The following is a 10000-nucleotide window of genomic DNA, read 5'->3' on the forward strand; positions in this document are numbered from 1 at the left end:
GAGCTCGGCCCGGGCCGTGTTACAGGTTGTTCCGCTGTAAACAATGACCTTGTTGTGTGTGTGGAGCTCAGGAATGCTGTTACGTCTGGAAATATTCCACAGAGAGAGAGAGAGAGAGAAGTGAAGGAGGGATGAGAGAATTTCAGAGGAAAACAGGTGGAAGTTTTTTAAATGCACGGCGACACCAATTGACAGCTCTCATGCAGGATCCACTAGGGGGCCGTTTATGGCTTTAAATGATTTAAACGTAACAAAATATGTTTTAGAATAAGCAATAGCAACTTTATTTATGTAGCACAATTAAAACAACACAAGTTGACCAGAGTGCTTTACAATGTCACACAGAAAAAAGAAGAGAAAAAAGCATCACATAGGCAACACATATAACATTATCACTGATTAAAAGCTATTGAAAACAGATGTGTTCAATAAGGTAAAACATGTTAACTGATATCATATTTCTTGTTTTAATTTGTTACCTCAACTTTTATATAAGCATCAGGCTTCTCGCGGTCGGGATATATGAGTGTGATTTCTAAATTTCTAAAGCTATTTGCCTTCTTTTTTTTTTTTTATTCATTATACATTTTGACCAGATGGTGAAAAAATTTTCAGGGCATGGTCCCGATGACACAATATTTCAGAACAATATGCTAATGTGTGCATAAAAAAAAAGACTTTTACAACATATTAAAAAATTGCCGACGCCCCCAAATATTGGGTATCATGACACTGTATGATGCACTGAATCAAAAGAGACCAAGCAAACCATTCAGAAATTATAAACAAAAATAGCCATTTTCATATCTCCTGACCACGCTGTGTCAAAGCTGCGTGTAGCCTCAAGTCCTGCTTGTGATGACGTGTACCAAGATTCGCCCCGATACGCTAAAGCGTTGCGGAGATATAACCTTGCATCTAATTTGGCGTGCTCTTTGTCGAATTCGTTCGCACGTTATTACGGTTGGGTTTATGATCTTAAAGATGATCTGAGCCAATTTCGGTGAAAATTGGAAAACCGTATTGAACGAGTTTGAAAAAGTAGGAAAATTTTCTTGATGTCATAGGGTGGATTCAAATCTAGCCCTTACGGTTCAAAAGTTATTAGCATAAACGTGAATGCAACATTGGACAGTTGGTGGCGCTAGAGGGATTGAGTCCAAATTTGGTGTGGTTTATGTTGGCCCTGTCTTCTATCTGTGTGCAAAATTTCACAACTTTTTACCAAAAAAATGAAATGAAAACCAGTTTCAAAATATTGATCAAAACTACTCAAGTTATGCCAACTTGGAGCTGTAATGTGGTGTTACCATAGACTGTAAAAAAATATGGATGCAGTGTTTGTGACGTCACTGTTTCTGATGAGCATTTTTGAAGCCCAAAGTGGACGGAGCCGGCCGTCGCCATCTTGACATCAGTGCGTCATTCCCGGATAAACGAAACTGGGCAAAAAGGGCGGGATTAACTGAGGTGACGTGACGCTAACAGACAGCAACGGCTAGTAGTGACATCAGCGGCAATCCACCTGTCACTCAAGTGGCCACGCCCTAAATTATAATTAAGGCTTAATATAATTTAAACGGATGAGTTATTAAAAAATTCACCCCCCTAACAGTTTTCATGAAGGGCAAAATTAGCTATATAGGCCAAAACCACTTTTGGCTCCAGGCTGTAAACACGTTTTTCTGCTGTAAAGTTGGGCATATTAACATGCGGGTCTATGGGATTGACTCTCGTTTGGAGCCTGTCTCTAGTGGCCAGTCGATGAACTGCAGTTTAAGACACTTCCGTGTTGGTTTCAAGAGAGAGGCCGAAAGGTTGGGTGTTACGGGTGAAGTTTACACTACATTACTGGTCATGCCCTGGAAATAGAGACTCGTTGACGTCACCGTTCGGATGTGTTTACTGCTGTTTACACAGTCCATCTGAAGGCGTGGGTCCCCCGTCTCTGTGCTTGCGTGTGTTGAGGGCTCATTGGCGGCTCCTGGGTTCCTGGCAGCTTCACAGCTGTGCTGTTCTTCTACATATATGGGGCAGCTGCAGGCTCAGCTGTCTCTCTCCGCGAGTCACATGACAGCGGCGCTGGAAATAGACAACGGTCAGTAATTCTAGCAGCTCCACGGCTTCACCTTTCCACTGACCGCACGGACTGAGTCATTCTCTCCCTGTGACCCGCGGTCGGGGGTTCGGTAACACTCGGTGGGAGCACACGCAAACACACCAGCACCATCAGCTCACAGTTCTTTATTTAAAGAGGACCTATTATGCCCTTTGATTTAGTTTTTGGCTCTACTAGAGCAAGTTTTCATGCAAAACACATTATTTTCTCCATTGTTGCAGCTCCTCTCTTCCCAGTCTGTCAGTAACGCTCTGTTTACTTCCTGTCTCTATGAAGCCCCTCCTTCTGAAAAGCACACTGTGCTCTGATTGGTCGGCTGGAGCAGTGTGTTGTGATTGGTCGAGTGCTTTGAGTGTGTTTGGGAAATGTCCCGCCCCTTTCCATAACCGCCAGTTTCAACACACTACAAACTAACTCAACCAGGCCCCGCCCCTTTATTCTGCGTATTAATTATTTAAATGAGGAATATTGTGACGTGTTTGTTCCCGGAAGAAACTCAAGACAAAATGTCATATTTTGGTCCTCACACAGCTTATACGTGATTTTTTTTGAAAATGTCAAAATTACTGCAGGGCAACAATTAATCGCGATTAATCGCATCCAAAATTAGAGTTTGTGTTTACATAATATATGTGTGTGTACTGTGTATAATTATTTTGTATATATAAATACACACACATGCATGTATATATTTAGGAAATATTTGCATGTATATATGTATACATAATTTATATTATATGTAAATATAAATATTTGATATATAAATAACACATTTTTCTTAAATATATACATGCGTGTGTGTATTTTATATACACAAAATAATTATACACAGTACACACACATACTTATATTATGTAAATACTTTTATTTTGGATGCGATTAATCATTGCCCAGCACTAGTAAAAATGCAGAAAGTGAAGGGTAGGGGATAGAATATACAGTTTGTACACCTATAAAACGTGTGTGTGTGTGTGTGTGTGTGTGTGTGTGTGTGTGCAGGTGCTGGAGGACAATGACTATGGGCGTGCGGTGGACTGGTGGGGTTTGGGAGTGGTGATGTACGAGATGATGTGTGGTCGCCTGCCCTTCTATAACCAGGATCACGAGCGCTTGTTCGAGCTCATCCTGATGGAGGACATCCGCTTCCCTCGCACACTCGCACCCGAGGGCAAATCACTGCTGTCCGGCCTGCTCAAGAAAGACCCCAAGCAACGGTCCGTGTCTGCACCTTTACAACTATTCATTCTGCATCCCACCATGCAAGCGTTGAAAAATTTAGAAGAACATAATCATCTCTGCGTAAACTTAAAAGGAAAAGGGTTACACTTTATTGTAAGGTGTCATTGTTACAGTGTAATTATATATTTAAGTACTGAGTAATATTAAGCAACTACATGTACTTACTGTAAGGTTAGGGTAGGATTAGGATTTGGTTGAGAGTTATTTGCATGTAATAATGCATTATTTACTGTAATTACTATAGTAAGTACACGTAACATGTGTAACAAAGACACTGTAAAATAAAGTGTTACCAAAACAAGTCATCACGTTCTGCCATACTACTATTCATACTGCATCCCACCATGCAAAGTATGATATTTATCATGCCAGGTGTTTCTGCTGTAGGATGTAGATGTGTAATGTGGAGTGTGTGTGTGTGTGTGTGTGTGTGTGTGTGTGTGTGTGTGTGTGTGTGTGTGTGTGTGTGTGTGTTCTGGGTGTTTATAGGTTAGGTGGCGGCCCTGATGATGCTAAAGAAATCATGCAGCACAAATTCTTCACTGGAATTGAGTGGCAAGATGTTTACGAGAAGAAGGTAAAAACTCCTTTTGTACACGCATTATCACTTCACGTATAAGGAGAACCACACCAAACATGCACACGATCATATTTCAGAGAGATGATGCTGACATTCAGTAGATCAGGGCTTGTTTTAGATCTTTTTGATGCCCCCAAATATGATCATCATATATATATATATATATATTAGGGGTGTAACGAAACCCTCATGTCACGATTCGATACTTATCACAATACTGATCTCACGATACAATATTATTGCGATACTCCAAGACATGATAAAAGGTTTCAAATAACTTACTGTTGATTAAAATGCTAAATTTAATATTACACTGTGTGAGACTTGGTGCTGAAACCCAAAGCACAGCACAATAGAGACACCAGAATAACAATATTCATGATTCTGAATCTGGAAATACAGAATTATTTTACACGAATATGCTTGAATTCTTTCACTGACTAGATATATTTATAATAATGTCGGCCACTTTTTACTGGTAACATCAGACATTTGGCATTATCATTCCCCCATTGCATTATTATACATTATATTCAACATTATATATAGCAGTTTAATGCAATGTTACATTACATTACCATGTTGGATGAACTATCTACGAGACATATTGTTGCATTTTTGTATTGCGATATATTGTTACACTCCTAATATATATATATATATGTGTGTGTGTGTGTGTCATCCATCCACCACTTCAAAAATTCACGTTTAATACAGTGTGTCGCTTGCCATTTCTGGCATTTCATTTCTCTTTTCAAGTGGAGTGGTTGTAAACTGTAAACGTTTGATCCGGACTGTCTAACGGTCTCTCTGTTCCTCAGCTGGTTCCTCCGTTCAAACCGCAGGTCACCTCAGAAACAGACACCAGATACTTCGATGAGGAGTTCACCGGACAGACCATCACCATCACACCACCGGGACAAGGTACCGGCACACACACCGGCAGGACACTGATATGTGACCCGGGACCACAAAACCAGTCACATGGGTCACAATTTTGAAATTGAGAATTATACATAATCTGAAAGCTGAATAAATAAGCTTTCCATTGATGTGTGGTTTGTTAGGATAGGACAATATTTGGCCGAGATACAACTATAGAAAATCTGGAATCTGAGGGTGAAAAAAAATCAAAACATTGAGAAAATCTCCTTTAAAGTTGTCCATTTATGTTCACGATTGTGCTGCATTCACTCACAGAAATACACGTTTTATATATTTACGGTAGGAAATTTACTAAATATCTTCATGGAACATGATCTTTACTTAATATACTCATGATTTTTGGCATAAAAGAAGAATGTATAATTTTGACCCATACAATGTATTGTTGGATATTGCCACAAATAAACCCGTGCGACTCGAGACTGGTTTTGTCATCCAGGGTCGCACATGGGGAAAGAGTTTTTGTGGTAATAATTATTCGCACCCTTGGTAAATATGATCAAAGAAGGCTGTGCAAATAAATCTGCATTGTTTATCCTTTTGATCTTTCATTAAAAAAAAATCACAAAAATCTAACCTTTCATTGAAGTAAAAGAATCGAAAGTGCAGGAAAATCACATTTCTCCATTGCATGTTGGCCACAATTATTGGCACCCCTAGAAATCATTACGAGTAAAATATCTCTGAAGTATATTGTAATGATGCTGGAGAAAGCAGGCGGAAGCGAGGATCTATTTGCAGGATTTAATAGAGAAACACATAGTACATATAATAAAGAACACGAAGGACAAAAGAAACAAAACCACGAGCAGGACCGAACTAGAAGCACCCATACATGTACAACAACTGACCAAGTAACAAGTGAAACACAAGGGCTATAAATACACAGGGACCAACAAGCTAAACAAGATAACAAGGGGGTGTGGCTAATGAGAAACACCTGGGGATACTAATAAACTAGAAAAACTACAAAGGACTACAAAACTCAGCACAAGACAGGAAATGACAAAAGAACACACACAACAAGTGGAACACAAGACAAGAATCATGACAGAGCCCCCCCTTTAAGGAGTGGATTCCAGACACTCCACAAAAAATAAATAAATAAATGTCAAGGAGGGTGGTGGAGCAGAGGTGGAACGGGGGAGGGATGGAGGGCCAGGTCCGTGGAATGGCAGAGGACCTGGAGACTGCGGCAAGATGGGAGGCCAGGGCAGAGCAGGCAGTGCAGGCGCCCAGGGCAGAGCAGGCGACCAGGGCGGAGCAGGCAGTGCAGGCGACCAGGGCGGAGACGAACCTTCAGGCGGCCAGGGCTGAGACGAACCTTCGGGCGGCCAGGGCGGAGACGAACCTTCGGGCGGCCAGGGCGGAGACGAACCTTCGGGCGGCCACGGCGGAGACGAACCTTCGGGCGGCCAGGGCGGTGAGGACCCTTCGGGCGGCCACGGCGGTGAGGACCCTTCGGGCGGCCACGGCGGTGAGGACCCTTCAGGTGGCCATGGCGGTGAAGACCCTTCGGGTGGCCATGGCGGAGCCCTTTGGCCCCCCCCCAAAAAATACTTGGGGAAAGTCCCGGGCTCTGAGCTGGATGGGACCAGCGGTGAAGAGGGCTTTGAGCGGTGCGAGACAATCGGCGAAGAGGGCTCTGAACTGGGCGGAACCAGCGGCGAACAGGGTTCTGAACTGGGCGGAACCAGCGGCGAAGAGGGCTCTGAACTGGGCGGAACCAGCGGCGAAGAAGGCTCTGAGCTGGGCAGGACCAGCGGCGAAGAAGGCTCTGAGCTGGGCAGGACCAGCGGCGAAGAAGGCTCTGAGCTGGGCAGGACCAGCGGCGAAGAAGGCTCTGAGCTGGGCAGGACCAGCGGCGAAGAAGGCTCTGAGCTGGGCAGGACCAGCGGCGAAGAAGGCTCTGAGCTGGGCAGGACCAGCGGCGAAGAAGGCTCTGAGCTGGGCAGGACCAGCGGCGAAGAAGGCTCTGAGCTGGGCAGGACCAGCGGCGAAGAAGGCTCTGAGCTGGGCAGGACCAGCGGCGAAGAAGGCTCTGAGCTGGGCAGGACCAGCGGCGAAGAAGGCTCTGAGCTGGGCAGGACCAGCGGCGAAGAAGGCTCTGAGCTGGGCAGGACCAGCGGCGAAGAAGTGACGTGAACCGTCTCTGGATCGGCAGAAGCAACGTGAACAGTCTCTGGATCAGCAGAAGCGACGTGAACAGTCTCTTGATCAGCAGAAGCGACGTGAACAGTCTCTGGATCAGCAGAAGCGACGTGAACAGTCTCTGGATCAGCAGAAGCGACGTGAACAGTCTCTGGATCAGCAGAAGCGACGTGAACAGTCTCTGGATCAGCAGAAGCGACGTGAGCAGTCTCTGGATCAGCAGAAGCGACGTGAACAGTCTCTGGATCAGCAGAAGCGACGTCCTCAGTCCCAGCTGACCTGACGGGTGCAGGTTCGGCTGGACTGGTGTGAAGTGCAGGCTCGGCGTGAAGTGTCTCCACCTCCCCTACAGTGAAGGAGGAACCACAAAACTGCAGGACAAAGTCAATGTACTGTACCAGGGTCCAGCTGGGGTCCTCCTCTGGCAAACTTAAGCTAATTTCCTGTTGTAGTCCACTCCAGAAACAGTCCTTTAGCATAGCATCGTCAGCAGGAACAAGGTGACTATAAAAAATGAACTCCTCCACATAATTCTCAATTCTGCGATCATACTGATAAATAGAACAAAGTTTGCTCAGTGGGTTCCCGATAAAACCTGCTAGATCCATAGTGGTCAGTTGTTCTCTAATGATGCTGGAGAAAGCAGGCGGAAGCGAGGATCTATTTGCAGGATTTAATAGAGAAACACATAGTACATATAATAAAGAACACGAAGGACAAAAGAAACAAAACCACGAGCAGGACCGAACTAGAAGCACCCATACATGTACAACAACTGACCAAGTAACAAGTGAAACACAAGGGCTATAAATACACAGGGACCAACAAGCTAAACAAGATAACAAGGGGGTGTGGCTAATGAGAAACACCTGGGGATACTAATAAACTAGAAAAACTACAAAGGACTACAAAACTCAGCACAAGACAGGAAATGACAAAAGAACACACACAACAAGTGGAACACAAGACAAGAATCATGACATATATTCACATTAATATTTACATTTTTAAGCACAACAGGGTGACTGAACATGAAATTATACAGCCGTGACTTCCTGTTTCACAGGAGTTTAAATAAGAGGAAACACAAAATCATCCATGACAATGAGTAAAACCACAGAATAAAGATCTGTGTGATCAAGATCAAGCGTGCCAATAATCAGAATTAGCAGATGTAAGCCGCTTCACGTGCTCGTCGTCTCATAATTAGTACCCGAAATACATAAATATTAAGTCTGCTCTACAGAAGTGATGGCACACACAACAGCGGGAAACTGTATTTGTGCAAATCAATTGTGATTTGAAGCTTGTGGCATATAAACACACACATCGACCCCATCACTTTATTCATGTAAACACCGTGTTCGTGTTCATCAGTCGTGATGATTTCATTCAGATTGAAACATGTAAACGTAACAAGTAGGGGTGTAACGATACTATAATGTCACGATTCGATACATATCACGATACTGAACTCACAATACCGTATTATTGCGATACATATGAAAAAAGGTTAACAAAAAATGAACTGTTGATTAAAATGCTAAATTTGATATTACACTGTGTGAGACTTGGTGCTGAAACCCAAAGCACAGGACAATAGAGACGCCAGAATAACAATATTCATGATTCTGAAGCTGAAATACAGAATTATTTTACACGAATATGCTTGAACTCTTTCACTGACTAGATATAATTATAATAATCTAGGCCACTTTTTACTGATAACATCAGACATTTGGCATTATCATTCCCCCACTGCATTATTATACATTATATTCAACATTATATATAGCAGTTTAATGTAGTACTGACACTAAAACTCTGAAAACTTGAATATTTTCTCACACAGTAATTTTTATTTTGGGTGAACGATACATATTGTCACTATCCACGATACAGTCAATATCCACGATACATATTGTCACTATCCACGATACAGTCACTATCCACGATACATAGTCACTATCCACGATACAGTCACTATCCACGATACAGTCAATATCCACGATACATATTGTCACTATACACGATACAGTCAATATCCACGATACATATTGTCACTATCCACGATACATATTGTCACTATCCACGATACATAGTCAATATCCACGATACATAGTCACTATCCACGATACATAGTCAATATCCACGATACATAGTCAATATCCACGATACATAGTCAATATCCACGATACATATTGTCACTATCCACGATACATATTGTTGCATTTTTGTATTGCGATATATTGCGACACGATATATAGTTACACCCCTGATGTTAACACTATGTTCATATTCATCAGCCGTAATAATTTCATTCCGATTGAAACAAAATGTGTCCATGTAAACGTAACAAGTGTTGCTGTACTACTCTGCATACAGGTAGAGTTTACTAGAGGTGTGTTTGTCTGTCTCGCACACAGATGACTGTATGGATCTGTTCGACAGCGAGAGGCGGCCACACTTCCCACAGTTCTCCTATTCCGCCAGTGGAACGGCATGAACACTTTAGGTAGACGTTTCACACGAGGGTCACAGAAACTGCTCTGAGATCAGCGTAAAGGAGACGTCTACCGCGCTGGGTCTGTGATGTCTGTCCTGACATCAGCTCTTCTTGCTTCTGTGGCCTTCATCATCTTTCCTGAGGATATGAGAGGGAATCTCCACTCCTACTGCCAAATTAAAGTCCATTAATATAGCGTTGAAAGAAATGGATTGCACAGCACATCTTTAGTCTCATATCGAAGTATTAGAACTAACGTCATGCCAAATATTACTTCATTTCCATTCAAAAAACACCAATTATATGAATCGACCAATTGAAACGAATGAACAACCTTGTATAAACGTCTATAGACTGAACTCTCTCGACCCCCTGACACACTTTTGATCTACATTTCACTTGCATTTATGAGCATTTGCATTGAATGTGCAATATAGTACAAATGTAGATAAATTATTTT

The 10000-nt window shown here is 42.7% G+C and overlaps 1 protein-coding gene across 1 annotated transcript in view; it reads left to right on the top strand.

The window, feature by feature from the left end:
* The window catches only part of akt1 (v-akt murine thymoma viral oncogene homolog 1), a 65374-nt gene that overhangs the window by 54817 nt on the left and 557 nt on the right, over positions 1-10000 (top strand). Inside the window, exons 11-14 of the mRNA XM_081347394.1 lie at positions 3119-3333; positions 3848-3935; positions 4760-4862; positions 9461-10000. The exon at positions 9461-10000 is cut by the window's right edge and continues 557 nt beyond it. Of these exons, the coding sequence (XP_081203520.1) occupies positions 3119-3333; positions 3848-3935; positions 4760-4862; positions 9461-9540 (486 nt within the window). The 3' untranslated portion in view covers positions 9541-10000. The remainder of the gene's footprint in view (positions 1-3118; positions 3334-3847; positions 3936-4759; positions 4863-9460) is intronic.

Source organism: Scardinius erythrophthalmus, assembly GCF_964197995.2.
Source record: "Scardinius erythrophthalmus genome assembly, chromosome: 19".
Taxonomy (NCBI): domain Eukaryota; kingdom Metazoa; phylum Chordata; class Actinopteri; order Cypriniformes; family Leuciscidae; genus Scardinius; species Scardinius erythrophthalmus.